This window comes from Aptenodytes patagonicus, chromosome 3 (assembly GCF_965638725.1).
Source record: "Aptenodytes patagonicus chromosome 3, bAptPat1.pri.cur, whole genome shotgun sequence".
NCBI lineage: Eukaryota > Metazoa > Chordata > Aves > Sphenisciformes > Spheniscidae > Aptenodytes > Aptenodytes patagonicus.
The window spans coordinates 577,998-598,380 of record NC_134951.1 but is presented as its reverse complement, the minus strand read 5'-3'; the positions used below and the strand labels follow the sequence as shown (position 1 = coordinate 598,380).

The 20,383-nt window shown below is 70.3% G+C and overlaps 1 protein-coding gene across 2 annotated transcripts in view; it reads left to right on the top strand.

Moving 5' to 3' along the window:
• The first annotated feature begins 10,109 nt into the window (after positions 1–10,109).
• Positions 10,110–20,383, top strand: part of DNMT3A (DNA methyltransferase 3 alpha) — a 49,107-nt gene continuing 38,833 nt past the window's right edge. For both annotated transcript variants that reach the window (XM_076332450.1, XM_076332449.1), the window contains exons 1-3: positions 10,110–10,171; positions 12,804–13,032; positions 18,533–18,637. In XM_076332450.1, the coding sequence (XP_076188565.1) occupies positions 12,964–13,032; positions 18,533–18,637 (174 nt within the window). In that variant the 5' untranslated portion in view covers positions 10,110–10,171; positions 12,804–12,963. The remainder of the gene's footprint in view (positions 10,172–12,803; positions 13,033–18,532; positions 18,638–20,383) is intronic.

Sequence of the window (20,383 nt, the reverse complement as noted above, 5' to 3'; positions counted from 1 at the left end):
CCCACTCGCAGCCATACCTACCCACAGCCATGCCTATACGCAGCCATACCTACCTACAGCCATACCCACTCGCAGCCATACCTACCCACAGCCATACCCACTCGCAGCCATACCTACCCACAGCCATGCCTATACGCAGCCATACCTACCTACAGCCATATCCACCCATAGCCATACCTACCCACAGCCATACCTACACACAGCCATACCTACACACAGCCATACCTACCCACAGCCATACCCACTTGCAGCCATACCTACCCACAGCCATACCCACTTGCAGCCATACCTACACACAGCCATACCTACCCACAGCCATACCCACTTGCAGCCATACCTACACACAGCCATACCTACCCGTGGCCATACCCACCCACAGCCATACCCACCCGCAGTGATAGCTACCCGCAGACATACCTACCTGCAGCCATACCCACCCACAGCCATACCCACCCACAGCCATACCCACCCGCAGTCATACCCACCCACAGCCATACCCACCCACAGCCATACCCACCCGCAGTCATACCCACCCACAGCCATACCCACCCGCAGCCATACCCACCCGCAGCCATACCTACCTGCAGCTATACCTGCCTGCAGGTGTACCCACATTCACCCATGTGCAGATAGACGTATCTCCAGCTACACCTACATGCAGATATTCCTGTGTGGAGCCATACCTACATATAGATATACCTACAGGCAGTCATACCCACTTTCAGATGTACCTACATCAAGCTCTACTTACGTGCATATGTACCTATGTGGAGCCATACCTACGTGATGATATACCTACATGCAGATTTACCTACATGCAGATATACCTATGTGGAGCCATATCTACATATAGATATACCTACTGGCAGACATACCTACTTGCAGATATACCTATATTAAGCTCTACTTATGTGCAGATATACCTGCGTGGAGCCATACCTATGTGATGATATACCAACACAGAGCCATAACTACATGTAGATAGACCTACGTGCATATATACTGACACGGAGCCATACCTACACGCAGATATACCTACGTGGAGCCATTCCTTCACGCCAATATCCCCTATGCGATGATGCACCTACTCGCAGCTCTACCTGCCGCGCTGGCGCTGCGGCGGGGCTCTGCGGCTGAGCTCCCCGCGCTCCGTGCCGTAGGCAACGCTGCCTGTGCAAGCGGCGTGGGCAGCGCGCGCGCTGCACAGGAGCGGTGCGTGCCTGGGCTGCTGCCGGGCTGGCTGCCGGCCAGCGCCGCGGGCACAGTCACCTGCAGTGCTGCGGCACGAGGCGCGGGGAGCCGCGGGTGTGCCAGGGTGCAAGGGCGGCTGTGCCAGGGGGCGAGGGCGGGCTGTGCCGAAGTGCGAGGGCGGGTGTGTCAGGGCGTGAGCGCGGCTATGCTGGGGTGCGAGGGCGGGTGTGCCAAGCAGCACTGCAATTAGGCTGGGGCTTCGGGATATGGAAAAGAATTCCTGCGGCGCGGCAGACTCTGCCGGAGCCAGGAGCAGGGAGTGGGAGAGCACGTGCGGCAGCCACAGCAAACCCGAGCAGGGTGCTAACGCTGGTATCTCCAACACACCTCGCTGTGGCCCCAGGAGCCGGCTGGGAAAGCCGTGCCAGCCCCGGCACAGCCCGCACCGTGGCCAGGGGGGGACAGCAGGGCATCCATGGAGAAGGGGATGCAGGGGGCACGGCAGGGGTCAGCCTACCTGAGTTCAGCTGCAGGCACGCGGTTACTGCAGCCGCCGCTGGTGCCAGCATCCTGAAATAGCAGCCGGCACAGTGCAGCTGGGGAGAGCTGTCTCGTGCGCGGTGGCTCGGGGCGCTGGGACGCGGCCACTCTGGCTGGGGGGGAGCGAAGGCTCTGCCTCTAGCCACGGCAGTATGCTGGAGGAGACCTGCCGGGAGGGAGTGACGGCAGCTGCCGTCACCACGGCACATGCTGCTCCAGCAAGATCATCGCCGGGCAGCAGGGCAGCCTGGGGCACATTAAGCAACTGGAGAAATGGGTTTTGCTGGGGCTGAGCTGCAGCAGCATTCGCAGGGAGAGCGCGGGGAGAGCGCGGGGAGAGCGCAGTGAGGGTCTTCACCAGCCTCCCAAGGCGGCTGCATCCCCAGGGTGCTGGGGTTTAATCAGCTGATGATAGCGTCCTGGCACACCTCCGGAGGAGCCAAGGCTCAGCCAGCTGGGCTTGCCATACCAGCGAGCTGGGGCTGCTCGCCCCAGGGATCCCACACGCCATGCCACTGCCAGGCCAGGGCTACGCCAGCATGACCCTGGGGCCAGATCCCTTATCTCACACGCTTGGGCGATGACATGCCGCTGCTCGCTGCACACAAGCCTTGCTCTGGAAGCACCGCAGGGCGATACCCAACACAGCACTGCGGCCTCGCCATCGTGGACACGGTCATCGGCAGCCGGCGCTGCTGCCAACCCAGTGGGACCCGGCCCGCGTGGTTTGGTGGGGTCAATCCCAGCCCCAGCCCAGCGAGCAACTGGATGCTGGCTCAAATGCACGTGCCGGGTCTGCTGCTGCTGGCACGGAGCGGGCACCGTGGGTGCTGCCGCCAGCTGTGGACGGGGAGGTACCGGCAGAAGCAGGCAGCCCGTCAGCTGGCAGGACCAGGCAGCCTTTCCCACTGGGCACCTGCCCCTTTCCAGTCTGGAACACCCGCACACGCTCAAGGGCTCCTGCAAGAGACCCATAGGAGCAGGAGGGAGGGAGGGAGCAGCCTTCCCCTGCAGCAGCGAAGGAGACGGCCCTATTAAGTCAGGGGAATGCAACATTAATTATTATTATTAATTAATGTCTTATTTTACAGTGCCCCCATGTGCACTAGGAGCCTTCCAGCACGGAAGGCGAGCCGGGGTCCCTGCCTGGAAGGGTTCCTCTTGGGGCTGCAGCCCGGCACGGTGGAGCACGGCAGCACGTCACGGCGGGGGGCAGGAGTGGGGCTGCAGAAGCGCGGCCAGACGCTGCTGGGTGGGTCCCCTGAGGGGCCCATCAACGCCAGCCTGGGACCCCAGGCACTTGTCCAGGCGGTGCCGGGATGCTCCCTGGGGCAGGCTGCCCCCGCCCCGAGCTCACCCCCGTCCTCAGCACCCACCGGTGCTGACTTTGGCGTGCAGCCCCGGTCAAACACAGGGTTTGGCGGTGCAGCCCGTGCCCAGTGTGTGTGGTGTTGGGGGCGGCAGCGCGAGCATCCCCAGGTGCCCACCGCAGCTGGAGGGACCCAGCAACCTCTCCCCCAACTCCTCACGGCCCCCCAGGTCCCCCCTCCTCCAACGCTGGCCCACGGCTCTTCTGAGGTCTCCGGTGGTGCTCGTAGCCCGGCCATAAGCCCCTGGCCTCCGGGCACTTCCCCACCGGCACAGAGCAGAGCCCATCTCCCCTCCACAGCTGCTGCCGGCCGGCGGGTCGGTCCTGGCAGTGCCTGGCTCTCCAGTCCCTCCCTGGCACCCACAGCACCGCTGGTGCCGCAGGAACCTGAATCAGCCCGCGGGAAACCTCAGGTGTGTTTACAAATCACCAGACTCAAAGACATCCTAATTGCCGAGTCCTTCTATTCATCCGCTGCTTTCCGAGCCTTCACGGTGCCTCCGTGCCCATCATCGGGCTTTGAGCCTCTCAAAGCACTGCCACGCAAACGCCTCACAGGGGAAGGAGCCCCGAGGATGCTCCGCTCCCCGCTCGGCCCCGGGATCTCTCTGGCAGCCTCTGGCCAGGAGAGGAACAGGGGGTTCCAGCCTCCCCCAGCATGGGGCCGGCGTGGGGTGCCAGGGCGTGGGGCAGGGGTGCCCAGCGAGCAGAAGCTCCCAGAGACATCCCAGCAGTGCCTGGCAGTGCCTCCCACGGGTCAGGGCTTGCTGGCACCAGGGGACTGGGGGACACGGCTGGCACGAGCGTGGGGAGAAGGGATGGAGCGAGAGATGGGGCCGGGGGCTGCCCTGGACTGGGCAGAGGGATGTGGGACCGGCGCTGGGTGGGAGCAGTGGGCTTGCCGCGGGAACACCGTGGGAGGGCGCAGGGTGGGTGCCCGCCGTGGGGCACTGCCATGGATCACTGCAGGGTGGTCCCTGTGGCTGAGCACTGCAAGACGCACAGCGCAAGCTGTGGGGCAGGTCCCCACAGCACTGCACGGCACGGCTCCGCACTGCACGGCACAGCTTGGCACGGCACAGCACAGCATGCCTCAGCACCGCATGGCTGGCTCTGCACTGCACGGCTCGGCTCAGCACTGCAGCACGCAGCTGGCGTGGCTCGGCATGGCAGTGCATGACTTGGCACGGCACAGCTCCACTCGGTGCTGCACGGCACAGCTTGGCACCGCATGGCACAGCTCACCGCTGACCAGCGTGGCTTGCTTTGGCATGGCGCTGCACGGCTCAGCATGGTTCCCAACCACAGGTACAGCTCAGCGTGGCATGGCTTAGCACGGCACAGCTCAGTGTGAGCGTCACAGTGCGCAGCTCGGCACAGGTAGACACCACACCACATGGCACGGCTGGGCACGGCTCAGACCTGCACCGCACGGTGCTACACTGCAGAATTTGGCTCTGCAGCTCAACATGGCTTAGCCCTGCATGGCACGGCTCAACACCACGCTGCATGGCACAGCACTGCATGGCCCTGCTTGGCTTGGCACTGCTTGGCACAGCGTAGTACTGTGTGGCTTGACTCTGTGCAACAGTGTATGGCACTGCTTGGCTTGGCACTGCACAGCACCGTGCAGCTTGGCATGGCACTGCTCCAGTTGACACTGCACGCCACTGCATGGCCCTGCATGGCCCGATACGGCATGAAACCACTTGGCTCGGCAATGGTCTTTATAGCGTGGCACGGCTCAGCTCGGCGCGCACAGCTCAGCACTGCACGGCCTGGCCAGCCTGTATGGCCCAGCTCAGCACTGCACAGCGCTGCGCAGCCTGGCACTGCATGGCACAGCTTGGCATGGCATGGCCTGGTGCTCCTCAGCTGGGCACGGCACTGCTTGGCTCAGCACTGCATGGCCTGGCACTGCTTGGCTTGGCACGGCACTGCTCGGCACAGGCTAGCACTGCTTGGATCCACCCCATGCCGCCCAGCACGGTTCAGAGATGCTGGGCTCAGCCCGGCTCGGGGTGGCTTTGGCCCAGCGCCACACGGGATTGCTGGGCTTGGCTCAGCTTGGCCCAGCCCAGCTTAGCCCAGCACGACATGGTGCAGCTCAGTTTGGCTTGGCTTGGCCTGGTCCAGCGCGGGTTGGCCCACTGTGGTGTGGCCTGGCTCGGCACTGCATGACCCGCATTGGCTCGACCCCGTCTGGCCCAGCCTGGTTAAGCTCAGCTCGGCTTGGCACTGTACCACCCAGCCTGGCTTGGCTTGGCTCAGCTTGGCCCAGTCCAGCCCGGCTTGGCTTGATACTGCACAGCCCTCGACTATGCTTGGCTTGGCCCCAGCCTGGCTTGGCTTGGTCCGGCATGGTCTGGCTTGGCATGGCACGGCATGGCTTGGCACGGCACGGCACGGCTTGGCACGGCACAGCACAGCTTGGCTCAGCTGAGCTCAGCGAGGACCAGCATTGCCCGGCCCGGCCCAGCTCAGCCGAGCCCCGAGCACCCTGGCCCGGCCCAGCCCGACACCGCCTGCAGCTGTTTTGGCCCGGCCCGGCTCGGCTCGGCCCGGCGGGGCTGGGCCCGGCCCGGCGGGGCTGCGCTGCGCTCGGCGCGGCCCGGCGGGCGCTAGGACCGCGCGGCGGGCGGGCGGCGGGCGGCGCGGCTCGGTGCTGCAGTGGAGGCGGCGGCGCTGCGGGAGGAGGCCTCGCCGGGCAGCGCAGCGGCGGCGGCGGCGGCGGCTCGGCACGGCTCGGCACGGCGCGCCGGGCCCGCACCGGCCCAGGTAACGGCCCCGCGGCGGCGCGGACGCGGGTGGCCCCCGCGGACCCCCGGGACGGGGCACCCCCCACACACACACTCGGCACCCCCCGCCTCGGCTCGGCTCGGCACGACTCGGCTCGGTTCGGCACGACTCGGCTCGGCTCGGTTCGCCTCTGTTCGGCTCGGTTCGTCTCCCTTCGGCTCAGCTCGGTTCGGTTCGGCTCGGCTCGGCTCGGCCCGGCTCGCAGAGCCCGGCGGGCGGCCCGCACCGCCCGCGGACACCCCCGCCCCGGTGTCGTTCCTCCCCCCCCCCGGCCCGGGGGCGTCGCGGCGGCGGGCGGGGGCTGCGGCGGGGCCGGGCCGGGCCGGGCCGGGCCGGGGGGCCCAGCGCCGAGCAGGAAAACATGGCAGCGGCCGGGCCGCCACCCGCCGGGCCGGGCCCGCGCCGCGCCCCCCCCCCCCCCGGCCCCCCGCGGCCGCCCCCGCTGCCGGCCCGGCCCGGCCCGGCCCCGCTCGGCGGGCGGGGGTGGCGGCGGCGCGGCCCGGCGGGCCCGGCCCCCGCGCCCCGCGGCGCCGCCGTGTCCTTGAGCGCCGCGCCGGGCGGCTGAAGGGCAGCGCGGGGCCCCGGCCCGCTCCCGCTCCCCGCTCCGGGGCTGCGAGGCCGCCCCGGGGGGTGTCACCGCCGTGTGTCCCCCCCGCCCCGTCCCGTCCCGTCCCGTCCCATCCCATCCCATCGCCTGGCAGCGGAGACCCCCGGGGCGAGACCCCCGCCGGGGGTGCTGGGGGCCGGAGAGCCGGGGGGCGCCCCCGTCCGCCCGCCCGCCCCGGTGCGGGGTCGCTGCCCGCAGCCCCCCGGCCCGGCGCTGCCCTCCCTCGGGCGGCAGCGGAGTTGCCCCGGGAGGAATCGGGCTGGATGGCGCCTGCCAAAAGTTTTATTTTTTTGCACCCAAAAACATCCCCCCGCGGGAAGGAGAAGAGCCGCAGCCCCGGGCGGGGAGGGGGCGGCGCGGGGCAGAGGCCTGGCAGGGCGCTCGGCGCTGCCTGGCCCGCTGCCTGCCCGCTCTCCGGCTCCCCCGGCTCCCCCGGCCCCGGCGGGGACGCAGCTGGGCCGCCCGCTCGCTTCCCCCTTTCCTCTCTCTTTATTTTTTTCTCTCCCCCCTCGTTTTCGGGTGTTCGTGTGCGCGAACCTGTGGGCAAATGAAATTTTCCTCTTCGCTCAGTTCCTCTTTCTTTATTTCTTCCCTTTGTGTGACGTAGACGGTGTCACCACGGGATTGGCGTTCGGTGCTTGCATTGCTGCACCGAGTGCGCGGTGGCAGGAGCCGGCCGTGACGGCGGGGCGCCCGCATCCTGCTCGGCCGCGCCGGGGGGGCTGCCCCTCGCCCGCCCCGATGGGGAGACCCGGACGGGGAGACCCGGACCAGCCCCGAGCAAATCCCTCGATAGCCGGCGGCCACGGGGAGCCGGAGGGGAGTGGATGTTGTCGTACCCGGTGGCTGCTCCCGGCAGCTCCCGCGCCTGCACTGGCCTTTCGTGCTGAGTCAGCTCGAAACTTCCTAGCGGGAGCCTCTTTTCGTGACACGCAGTGCCTGCCGCCTCTCGAGGAAAGGCGGGATGCCGGTGCCCGTGCTGCTTGCCGGCTGGCGAGGCCACGGCCCAGGCGTTTCACCGGCTGCCTACGTGACCGCCGAGCTGCCGGGCACGGGTGACGTCCGTACCCGAAATCCAGCGGCAGCCGCCGCTTTGCCCCTGCTTTGCCACCGGGGCTGCCGCGGAGCTGCCATGCCGTGCCGGGGCGGCCGCTCGGGGACCTTCAGGTGGTGGTTTTCGTACGGGTATTTTTAGGACTGCACATCTGCGCGTCCCTGCCCGACGCCTTCCCACGGGCTCTGCCTGCGCCGCTGTCTGCCTGCCCTGGGCAGGCTAGGCCGTAAGCGAGCGCGCGGCACCCTGCAGCACCCGGAGGGGAAAGCATGTGGGCTTGCCAGGTAGCCGCCGCCACGTGTGTGCGTGTGCCAGGTGCACACGTGCCCCGGCGGCTCCGGCTTCGCGGGAGGAGCCGGCAGTGTTTGGGTGTGCGGTTTCACCGGGATGGAGATGTCGTCTGCTCTCTGGTTTGCTGCAGGAACCCGCTTGCCCTCGAGGCCACGCGCTGGTTTGGGTTTTCAACGCCGGCTGAACCGACCTGTGGAGTGGGACTCCCACCAGTGTCACCGTCGCGGCGTGGGGCAGCAACTCGTGGGGCCGCACCGGGAAAACTCACCTAACCTGGCAGCCAGGGCCAGGAGGGGCATCGAGCTGAGCCGCCGTCCCGCTTCCCCACCGCACTCCCGCCGCGGGGCTCGGCACGCGCGGGAACGCGCCGCCACCGGTTGGGCCTGTTCCCGCGGTTAACCGCCCTTCCCAGTTCAAAGCCCGTACCTGCTTGCCAGTTTGAATCGCCCCGGCTCCCCAGCTCAGCTCCCGGCCCTGCTCCCCTGCCAGCTGGAGGGTTTCCGTGGCGCCCGGGGCTCCGCTCGCAGAGGCACTTGCTCACCATAATCGCATCATCTCTCGGCCTTTTTTTTTCCCCCGATAAGCTGAGCACGTCAAGCTCCTCGGCTCTCTACTGCGAGGCGTTCCCGGAGCTCTGGGAGCTCGGCTGCGGCTCCTTCATGAACCCCGCCGGGTTTGCACCGTCCCGCCTGCAAAACGGCACCACGTCCTGGTGCTGGGGTCTCCCACGCGCGTAACCGTCCCACGGGCAGCTTCGTCTGACCCCGGCCCTTGCTAGTGCTCCCGCTTTGCAGGATCTGGCTCTGTTTGGGGCTGCAGCCTGTGTTTCGGTTTGCTCGTGGCGTGGCTTAGCAGCGCGGGGCAGTGCATCGCTCCCCGGGGCGCAGCACGGGGCCGGTTCGGTGGTGCCAACTGACCTGGGGTCCCCCCCCCTCCGCGCCTGGTCTATTTTTGGGAACGGAGGGTGCCTGCTGCCGGCACCTCACCTCGTCGAAACCCCGGCGGGACCCGGCAGCGGTTCCCGGGCGGCTGCGGCGAGGGCAGGAGCCCACTGCACGTGTGGCCGGGCAGGCGGCTGCTTCCCTGCCCACCACGTGCACCCCCGAGCAGCGTGGCCAAATATTTTGCTTGTAAGTTATAATTACGGGGGATGAGGTCAACGCTTTGCCCGCAACGGTGGTTTCGGCGCAACCATCTGTCAGAGGCGATCGCAGGGGAGCTGCCACCACTCGGCTAAATTTTGGGCCCCCCCCGGGGGATGCCCGCCCTGTCCCCGGTTGCCCCTGCCAGCAGCACCCACGCCACGGGGGGGGGGGGGGGGGGGGAGGGGGCTGTGGGTGGGGGGGAGCGCCCCACCGTGAGTCAGGGGTGGGGGGCTCAGGGGGTGGGGGGTGACTCACGGCCACGGCTCCTGTCCCCTCTGAGTCAGTCCTGAACTTCTTCCCTGGCACTGGGAGGGAGGAGGAGGAGGAGGAGGAGGAGGAGGAGGAGGAGGAGGAGGAGGAGCGCGGCTGCCCGGGGGTGGCGGTGACTCAAAGTGACAACAACAATAATAATACGCTGCGGCACTTGTTACGGGAGAGGCGTTTGGACGGGGTCCCTCGTGCGTCCCCACTGCCTTCGGCAGTGGGGACGCACGAGGGACCCTGTCCAAACCCGGTGGGTGTCACCGTGCTGGGGGACGCTGCACGTGGGGTCACGTTAGGACAGGAGGGGGGGGGGGAACTGCGGTGAAGGTGTCACCCGCCGCCAGCATGGGGGGGCTGTCGGGGACCCCGCTCGCCGTCACCTAAAATGGCCGTTTGGGTTTCTGCGGGTTCCCGGCTGCGGCACGGCAACGGCGGGCGCCAGCGAGGTTCCTAAATATAAAAAAGGCGGGTTTTTTTATTTTTTTGGTGGGTTTTTTTTTTTTTTTTTTTTTGTCAATGCCGCGTGTCTCATCCATCCATCGCAGGTAACCTACTTTGAAACGCCTCTGCCGTGCGGCGAGCGTGACTCGCCGGGGCCCTGCCGTGCGGGAGCGGCACGGCGCGGGTTGGGGCCGCCGGTTCCCCCGCTCGCTGTCAGCCGTAAGGTCAGCCCGAGCGGTTAAATAGAGAGGCAGGAGGGAACGCGGCGAGTCCCTCCCCACGCTTCGGCGGCGAGCGCCGGACGAGGGTCTGTCCCCCCCCCGCACCACCGCCGCCGCCACCGAGCCACCGCATCGGTGAAGGGATGCCCCGGCGCTGCGGGAGGAGGGTCTCGGCGGCCTAGCGCGGGGGCACGGTGCCGCAGCCCCTTGTCCCGTCCCATCCCACTGCGGTGGGCGAGCCTCGGCCGGGTAAGAGCGCGGGGGAGCGGGGCCGGTGCCGGGGGCCGCGGTGGTACCCACACATACCCTCCCGGCGGGACCGTGCTCGCCCCACGGTGCCAGCGGTGGGGCCGGGGGAGTGGGAGGCAGCCGGTGCCGCCGGCTTCTCCCCGTCTTTGTTCGGCGGCCGCCGGCCCGGGGCTGCCGCGGGGTTTGTATGCAGCCCAACTATTTTTAGTGCGTTCGGAGACCATGTTTGCTGGAAGCAAATCAAAGCCCGCGAGCTGGCCCTTCGGCAGCGCCAAGCAGGGCGGCTTGCGGCCGCGCGCTCCCCGGGCACTGGGGATGCCGGGGGGGTCTCGCCCCCCCCCCCTCCCTCCCCAGGGCTGCTGGAGGGATCCCAGTGCGGTGGGGCCGGGCTGGGAGGCTGGGGGTGGCCGAGCCATTTTCTAGGGCTGCGGGGACGTGCAGGCAGGCGCCGGCGGCAGCGCTGCAGGGCAGTGCAGGCAGGGACGCCCCGGGCAGCGGGAGCCGGGGCCGCCGGGGACACCAGCACCCCGCAGTGCCTTTGGGCACGGGGGGGGCCCCCCCAGGGGTCTGGGGCGCCCCTGCCGCGGAGGTGCCTGGGTGCAGCCGGCGTGTCCCCGGGTGCTTCCTAGCGGCACGTGTCCTCCCATGCCCGCAGCCGGGGCTTTGCCGAGGCACAGCGCGGCAGGGAGCGGGGCTGGGGGCTCCGGGGGGCACGGGCAGGGCAGGGGGCACCACCGGCCCCGGGTCTGCGAGCAGCACCCCGGGGAGGCAGCTCGCAGGGAGGGACGCGGGGCCAAGGTGCTACACTATGCTGTGCCGAACAGCGTGCTGTGCCGTGCCGTGCCGAACGGCATGCCGTGCTGTGCCGAACCCCGTGCCGTGGTGCTGGCAGCACGGCAGCTGTGAGATGGGTGCCCAAAGCGGCAGCACGTGGGTGCCCGGTGCCGGCCCCGGCCCCTTGCCGAGGGGCACCACAGTGCCCAGGGTGCTGGCGCAGGGCAGAGGCCGGCAGCGGCAGGGGCTGAGCGCGCCGGGCCAGGGGCGAAGGGGCTCCGCGGGGAACAGGCACAGGCAGGCCCTGCGCGGCAGAGGGCTGGCGGGGACGGTGCCCCGGGATGGGGCCAGGGACGGGGCCTCCCCCCGGGGGCTCCCTGAGCTGCCGAAGGAGTGGGACGGGGAAGCCCTTCCCCAGCTCCCACCGGCTGGCACGGGGCTGTGCATGGTAGGGGGGGCAGCCTGCACCCCCAGCCCGCACCCCACATCCCCATCCTACGTCCTGCACCCCCATCCCACACCCCTATCCTGCACCCCCAGGTCCCATCCCGCACCCAGCACCCCCAGCCCGCACCCAGCACCCCCAGCCCGCATCCTGCACCTGCATCTCACACTCCCAGCTTGCACCCCTAGCCTGCACTCTGCAGCCATACCCTGCACCCCAGCCCGCACCCCCACCCCGCACCGCCATCCCACCCCCCCTGCCTGCACCCCCTGCCCACGTCCCACCCCAGCCCTGCCTGTGAGAGGGGCCGTGCTGGGGGAGCTGGGGCAGGGACGGCCAAGCTCCCACCCACCTCCCACCCTCCGGCCCTCTGCCCCCGGCCCAGCACCCTGAGCCCCCGGGGGTCCCCGTGCATGCGGCGGTGCTGCTGCGGGGCCGGGGGAGGCTGCAGCCCCGGCGGGGGCCACCCCCGCAGGCAGCCCCGCAGGCAGCCCTGTGCTGCAGGCAGCCATGGGGACGGGAGGAACGTGTCGGGTTTTGAGTTTCTGTTCCGAGCAGCAGCGGCCCTGCCCGCCCGGCAGCCCCCCACCCCGCCGGCTGGGAACGGGCTGCGGCTGGAAAGCTCTAGAAACAAATTGCAGCTCCGGTGCCAAAGGCAACAGCAGCCTCGGCCATGGCTAATGCAGGCAGCGTTTGCCATAGCAACAGGTGCTGGGGCTGACGCCTCCTCCGCAGCCCCGCGGGGCCCTGCCTGCACCCTGCACCCCGCCCCGCGCACCCCGCACCCTGCACCCCGCGCTGTGCACCCCGCAGAATGCACCCCGCACTCTGCCCCGTGCACCCTGCACCCTGCAGAATGCACCCCGCGCCATGCATCCTGCACCGTGCGCCCTGCAGAATGCACCCCGCACCCTGCGCCGTGCACCTCACGCTGTGCACCCTGCGCACCCTGTGCCCTGCACCTTGCACCCCGCACTGTGCACCACACACCCCACAGTGTGCACTGTGCACCCTGTGCCGTGCAGCTCACACCGTGCGCTGGGCACCCCGTGCTGTGCACCATGCACCGCGCACCCCGCACTGTGCGTCGTGCACCACATACCCCGCACCACACCATGCAACCGTGCACCCCGTGCTGCTGCAGCCAGCACCGTGCACCCTGCACCGTGCACCCCGCGCTGCTGCAGCCAGCACCATGCACCCTGCACCCCAGACCGCACACCCCGCAGCCAGCGCGGGCCGGGGCTCGGCCGCCTGCCGGGAGCGATGCCGGGGACAACAGCCCAGCCCAGCCCGGCTGAGTCAAGGTTGTGGCGTGTTAATAATTGCCGGGGGGCCAGGGCGCGGTGCGGCAGGCGAGGGGCGGCGGGGCCGGCGCTCCCCCCTCACCCCGGCCCTCTCTGCTTCCCGCAGGGGCAGGAGGATCCAGGCAGGCGGCGGGACGCAGGGGCTGGCTGCTGCGGTGGGCGACGGCTCCCGGACTCCCTCCTCAGCGCAGAGAGCCGGAGCGCGGCGGGGTGCGCTTTGGTGCTGAAGAGGCGACGGTCCCAGGCGCCCGCCCTCGCTCCCCACCATGCCGTCCAGCGGGACCCTCGACGCCAGCAGCCCCGCTCCGAACCGCGAGGCGCTCGACACGCACAAGGTAGGGTCCTGCTGCGGCTCTGCCGGCTCTCGGCAGGTGGGGGGCTGCTGGGGGGGACCTGCTTGCGCCACGGCCATCCCCATCACTGGGCTCGGCACTGCTCCTGCCGGTGCCGGGGCAGCAGCACCGGTGGGCTCCGGGGGTCTGGCTCGCTCCTGGCCAACCCTGGCTGGCAAGCATGCAGGAAAAGGGGGTGCGGGGCCCCCTCCGCCGCACACCAGCCCCGCTCCCCCCTCGCCGCGGTGGAGAGTGCGGAGCCGGGCGGGGGGAACCCTGAGCCGCGGCCAGGATTAGCATGGATTGAGCTATTCCTGGCGGTGGGGGAGCGCGGGGAGGGGACGGGGAAGCGGAGACCTGCTGTCACCTCCCGCCGGCGGCCAGGGCTGGGGCAAGCCCGGCTGCAGGGAGGGGGCTGCCGTGATGGCAGAGAGCACAGAGTTGGGGGGGCGTCCCCAAGGCTGGGGGCTGCCCCAGCTCTGGGGCTGGGTGGGTGGCGATGGGGTGGGTGGCGGGTGCGCGTCCTGGGCTGTGTGGCAGTGGGAGGGGGACGTGGGTCGTGCATCAAGAGGTGGTCCCATAGCCTCACCACTGCCAAGCTCGAGCCCTCGTGCCGGTCCTGCTCCCCCCTCATGGGGGTCCCACCTGCTGCGGGGGCTCAGGGGTTCCTGCGCCTCCTCCTGCCTCCCCATGTGCAATGCTCGGGCTTGGGAGCGAACCCCTGCTGTGCCGGGCGGCGCAAACACCTCCTGTGCCGGGCAGCACACGGCGCACGCTCGCCTTCTCATCGCGGCATCGTGCGAGGGGCTCGTGGGCCCAGCGAATGGACCCCCATCCCCGGTACGTGTCCCCCCTGCCTCCCCAGCCGGAGAGCGGCTCTGTGAGGAGGGCTGCCCCCCAAACCGCCCTGCCTGCTGCGGGACAGAGCGGGGCTGAGCCGGGGCCGGGCCGGGGTCTGGGGGTGCAGCGCGGATGTAGGGCAGGACAGGGCAAGGGGCTGCGCCGGGCTTGGGGAGGCCTGAGCCGGGGCGGGTGGCAGGCTCTGACCTCGTCCTCGGTGCTCCCTGGTGTCCCCGCCACACAAGGACACACCGGGCCGGTGTGGCTGCTCCCATTGCCGGTGCCGGCAACGGCATCGCTCTTCCTGTGGAGAGGAGAAGCGTCCCAGCGGGCGCAGAGGCAGGGCCTGCCCTGGTCAAGGCGTGGGGACTGGGGCCGGCAGCCAGCTGGACGCCATCCCGCTGCAGGCAGCGCGGGGTCAGGGTCATCTGAGTTCCTCCAGGCTGGCTCGGCCGTGGTGGCTGTGCCGTGCCTCCCGCGCTGGGTGAGGCCTGGCTGGTCCCCGTGCTGGTGTTCCCCGTCCTCTGGCCATCGCTCCTGGCTGCTGGAGGAGCCGACCCGTGTGTCCGTTGGGAAGTGCGCGGCACGTTCTTGGTACGGCTGGGGGGGACGAGTAAACCAGGGGTGCTTTTCCCCCGCAGCGGGTTATGCCGGAGCGGGTGCGTGTGGCCGAGCCCGCCCGTGCGGGTCGCTGGCACCGGGAGTGTGAGCGAGGCGGCAGGGCGGCCCCCGGGAGGCAGCCGCGGCAGCCCACCCCGTGTTTTGGTGCGGTTCTGGAGGCGCGCGGCAGAGTCTACTTGGAGAGCGGGGTGCGGGGCCGCGGCACAGGGCAGGCTGCAGGGAAGAGCCATGGGAGAAACCAGCGCCTGCAGTGCAGCCCGGCTCACCCTCACAAGCAGGACCGGTGCCGGTGCCAGTCCCCGGGGTGCCAGCGACCCACGTGGGCTGGCTGCGAGCGCGCCTGGCTGAGCGCTGTCCTGGTCTGACCCCGCCGGGACGCAGCATTGCCTCTCCCGCGGCCACGCATGGAGGTCACCTCTGCCGAAGGGATGCACGCTGCCTGTAGGGCCAGGAGGATGAGGCTGTCCCTCGACACCCGCAGCACTGTGGGTCGCGCCGGTGCCGGCTGCTCTCGGCACAGACCCGGCGAGTCTTAGCTCCAGCTCTTGTGCAAGGCGGGGGGTCTCTGCACCCGCCTTCTCCCACCCCACCGGGCCGGTTTCCCCTGGCTGCCAGGGGCTCCCGCTCCCACCCTGCCACCGGCCCGGTGCAGCCGGGAGCTGGGACCCGGCGCGGCGTCCGTGGAGCCAGCACTGCGTCATGCAGCAGCTCTCCTCCTCGGCGGTGGTTTCCCTCTGGGTTGTTGCTTGGCAGCGGCGCAGGAGCACAGCGCATCAGGGACGCGCCATGCAGCCCCGCGCCTGGCCGAGCCCTGGGGAGAAGGGGAGCGGGGTGATTTACGGGGAGATGACTCAGCTCCGAGCGGGCTGCAGCCAGCGAGGGGCTGCGGCACCGGCACCCCTGCGCCGGGCCGGGGGGGGGGGAGCAGATCCCCCTCGCAGCCCTTTGCACCAGCCTTGCTCACACCCGGGCTGCATCCCTACTTCTCCGGCGCCTGCTCTGCTTTTGGGGTGCCAGCTGTGCCCTGGGGGGGTCCCTGCAGCCCTGGCGCTGCCCCGGGCCCCACGTCCCCCAGCTCGGTGGTGCAGGGACCCTGCTGAGCCCCGTGGCGGGGCTGCCTTGGGTTTGCAGCGGCGGGGGTGGCTCGCGAGGAGCTCGCCTTGTCCCCATGCATGCTGGGGGCAACTCCTGTCTCTGCAGTGGGGACCCCCGCTGCCCCCCGCCCCCCAGCGTCGCTCAAGCCGGCTGCCCCACCAGTGTTTCACGTGCCGGGCGCGTGCAGCAGCGTGGGGAACAGAATGGAGCCCTGGCCCCAGCCCATGCTGCCGGACGGGCTGAGTACCGACCGGGAGGGGGCCATCCTGTGGGCCTGCACTGGGGGCAGCGCCGGGGGTCCCGCACACCACAGGAGGAGCCGGCCACTGCTTTCGCAGGCAGGTCACCGTGCCCAGCACTGCCTCTCCAGCACAGGGCAGGGCCGGGACGGGCCCAGGTCGTGGGAGGAATCACAGCAGTGCCTACTGCTGCCGCCCGGGCGGTGAGACAGGGCTGGGGCAGCACAGAGTCCCCCCCAGGGGACTGCAGCCCCCCCCGAGAGACGGCATTGCCTAGGGACTCTGCAGAGCACCCACCAGAGCCCGCCTCGCCTCACCGGCACCCACCAGGTGCTCCCCGGCTGCATCCTGCCCCGGCCGCAGGAGGGCTGGCCGCCCGGCACGGCCCGTGTGCCAGCACTGTGCACTTGACACCCCGCCGTACCTTTCCTTTACATCCAGCGCAAGCACCGCCGGGGCCCGGCCGAAGTCGGTGCACGGTGGGGGGCAGCTGGCTGGAGCTGCGCGCCAGTGGCCGGGACGGCACCGGGGGACGTGTGTCGGGGGGCTCGCCTCTGCTGTGGCACTCCCGCTGCTGGGAGCAGGGCTGGGCTGGGCCCCCTGGGCTCCTTGGCGCTGCCGGTTCTGGCTCTGGCGGTGGTGGCAGGAGCTGCTCGTTTCCCCGTGGAGCTGGATGAAGCACGGCCTCACCGTGGGGACTGGCTGCACGGCTGCGGGGCCACCCCGGCACTGCGGGACCGGGGCCGTGCGCCTGGGGATGGCTCCAGCTGGGACAAAATGCAGCACCGTGCAGTTTGGCAAGGCGGGTCCCTGTGGCTGCAGCCGGGGGGGCTCTGCTCTGCCCCCCCCGCCCCCGTCGGCAAGCTCCTGGCCGGCTCTGCTGCACGGCGAGGTGCAGTGGGCCTGCAGGGCAGGGACCCCCGGGAATCCCCCCCTGGGGACCCCGTTTGGCTCCTGCGCCAGGACGGAGCTAGAACCGTGATCCTGATGTTGTCCTTGGACCCGTCCCAAAACTTTCTGCCCAGGGCCGCGTGGGGAGCAGGGCTCAGCCAAGGGCTGAGCCCCTGGGTGCCAAAGTGCCGCCTCTCCTTGCTCGGGCCTGGCTTCCTAGCCCGCAGCACGGTGCCGGTGGGTGCCGGGACTAGGCACGGTCACCGCAGGGCTGGCGGGGTGTGGGGTCAGTGCACAGGGCTGGGGGCTGCCCTGCCCCACGCGCAGGCGAGTGGCACGCGGCGATGAGGCTGGGGCGAGCACGGTCCCGGCGGGCCGCCGTAGTGGCTGGGAATGAACCGGCACGTGGCTCCCACGCGATCTCACATGCGCGGCCCCGGGCGGGGGGAAGATGGGCGGCGAGGGGCATGCGGGGATGGAGGCTGGGTTTGGGTGGGCGGGCAGTGGGTGGCCCAGAGGGAGCTGGTCCGGCGGACCGCAGCCATGGGGCACTGCAGCCGTGGGGCACCATGAGGCACGGCATGTCCCGACCCCGCGGGACCTTTGGGCTGGACCTGAGTGGGGATGTGCCAGCTGCGGCCTGGCAGTGCTGCGGGCAGCGCCGCCTGCGACCGCCCCAGCCCAGGGGGAAGGAGGGCAGCAGCGGGCAGGAATGCGGCCGGGGCTGGCGCCTGCCGCAGCTGCGGGGCCGCGCGAGTGCAGCTGGATGTCGGCGCTGTCTGGCTGCCAGCCCCATCCCCTCCCCGGCCTCTCCCTCGCCAGCCCCCCGCCGGCCTCTCCTCCTTCCCTTGCTCCCCCCTCCGCGGCCTCTTCCTGCCTTGGCTGCTGCCGCCGGGATCTTCTGGGGCTCAGGTGAAACCGGCCCTGCTACCGCTGCGGGACACGCCGGAGGCCCCGTGCAGCCCTCGCCCCGCATGCACGTCCCCCCGCCGTGCCACAGCACCAGGCGCGGGCCCCCCGAGCGGGGAGCAGGGCCCCTGGCACGCCGCGGTCCTTGGGCGGCTGCTGCGGCCCCAGCGCGGGGAGCAGGTTCATTTCCCGGAGCCGCGTTCCTGCTCCACCACCCATGCCGGCGCTGCACCCTGCCAGTGCCCGGGGCTGGGGCACGGCGCCAGGGAGGGGGGCGACGGGGCGGCGGGGTGCTGGCAGCTGCTCCGGGTCAGAGCATGGAGAGGGGTGCGCGGCCCCCCGAAGCGCCCGCGCTGGGGGCAGCGCGGTGAAGCAGGCACCTGCCTGCCTGCTCTGAGGGCACCCTGGCTCCTGCTGCCTGCCCTTGTCCCCAGGGAGCTGCACGGCTCCCTGCAGGCGTGCCGTGCCGTGCCGTGCCGTGCTGTGCCGTGGGGTCCACACAGCCCTTTCCGCATGCCACGGTGCAAGAGCCCCCAGTCCCACATGCGCAGGGCTCCAGCGGGTTGCAGGAACGGGCATGTACCCCCGAGCCAGCCGCGGAGCAAGGGCACGGTGCAGGAGGGCTCACCCGGTGAAGGCGTGTAGCCCCATGGCGGCTCGTGCCACAGCCCAAGCCCTGGCAGGATCCACAATCGCCCTTCTAATGGTGCCCTGGGGCCCGCTGGCCTGGTGATGCCGGTAGTGCTCCTGCCTTGCCGGCCAGGCACCCAGCCATGCACGGCCCTCTGCGGTGCACCCATGGTGCCAGCGATCCCAGCGCCGAGTGGGAGCGGAGCCGTGCCCAGCACCCCAGGCTGCCAGGCCCCGGGGCCGGCAGCGTAACCGTCCTCTCTGTCTCCGGCTCGCAGGGGGAAGAGGAGCCTGAGGAGAACCAGAGCAAGGAGGAGAAGCAGGAGCCGGGGACGCCCATGAGGAAAGCCGGGCGGCCCGGGCGGAAGCGCAAGCATGCCCAGGTGAGCCAGCGGGCGCCGGGCGCGGGGGCCAGGTGGGGGGCGGCAGGGCGTCCCCCCGTGGGGCCGTCCTGCCCCGCCACCCAGCGGACGCGCCGCGCTGGCGGGAGACTACGGCTCCCGGCGTGCCGTGGGCTGGCCCGCCTCCCCTGCGTGCCGGGGCACGCAGCTGCTCGCTCGCCGCCCCAGCAGCCTCCGGCCGGGAGGAGAGCCCGAGGGCAGCGGAGCAGGAGGAGGTGAGCGTCCCCCCCCCGGCCCCCCAGCGCCGCCTCCTCCCCGCAGCCCCCGGCAAGCCCCTCCTGCGCCCTGCAGCAGCAGCGTTCCGCTCGGCGCAGCTTCGGTCGAGGCCCCGCCGTACATTTGCTCCCTGTCTGGGGGGCTGGCACCCCCGTCCCGCCCCCCACCATGAAGCCGCTCAGCCCTCCTCCAGCTGCCAGGGCAGTTGGGCGCAGGGAGTGGAGCCCCCGGCTCCCCGGGCAATGATGCACGGCTCTTGGGCTCGTGCCAGCAGCTGCAATAACAAGGCGGATGTCAGTGCTCGGGGCCGAGCCCCCACCAGCTTCCCCGGCTCCTGCCACGCAGGCGATGCCCACTCTTAAGTGTGCGGGGCTGGGCGAGCTCCCGGCTCACTAGCCCGGCCGGCCGGCCGGGATCACGGCCTGCCATGCACCAAAGCAGCTGAAACGGCTCATCTCGGGGAGCGTCTCGCGGGGCCCCGGCGGTGCCGCTGCCCAAGGGGCAGGCGCAGGAGAGTGCCGGGGTGCTCGCAGGCTGCCATGCCCGCGGAGGGGTGCTGCGGGGTGACAGGGGGTGCTCGGGGCTTTGGGCAGTAGCCAGCTCTGCTGGGGCTGCGGGACAGGGCACCCGGGGCCGGGAGGGATTCGTGGAGGCGGTGGCTTGGCCCTCCCGAGCTGTGGTGTGTCATGGTGCCAGTTGGGGAGCCATGGTGGCTTCCTCCCTGCCGGCTGGCCGGATGTCCCGCCGCCAGCTGCTGGTGCCACCATGAATTCGGTGTTCAGAGGAGGAGCAGAGATTCCTTTTGATGCTGAAGCCCCGGCGGGAAGGTGCACATCATCGCCCTGGGCCCGGGTGCAGGCAGGGCTCGGGCAGCGTCCCCATCCCCTCGTCCCATGGGAGGGGACAGAGGGGCAGAGCTCCCTGCGGGGGATGACAAGCAGGGCCAGGGCTCCTTCGCTGCTAGAAGGTTGCAAAACCTTTTTGCAAAGGTTTTGGCTGCAGAAAGGGTTAATCCTGTGCTTGGATGTGTCCAGATCCGTGCTGCCTGTCCCGATCCATGCTGTCCGTGCTGTTGTCGCGGCGGGGCCAGGGAAGCTGGGACGGCATCGCCTGGGGCGGGCGGGGGTGCGACGGGGCACGATGGGGCGCGGGGCCTGGAGCCGGTGGGGGAGCGGGTGGCCGGGCTCCGAGCGCTGGCTGTAAATCCGGCGGGGCAGGAGGTACGTGCCGGGGCGGGGGGAGCTGTTTCAGTAGAAGAACAATGCTGGCACGGGAACAAATGGGGAAAGTCGTCAGGAACAGACGGAGCCTGGGAACCAGGAGGTCTCTGGCCATCGGAGCAGGCGGCCCCAGGAGCCCCCTCCGGCATGGCGGGTCCAGAGCAGGGTGGATGGATGGCAGTGGTGCCACGGCACCAGGCACCTCCTGGTGCCTCCTGCAGAAGAGCCGGCCGGCTCGCAGCGCGTGCCCGTCCCGCGCGCACTTGCTGCATGCTCCCATGCGCCGCACCTG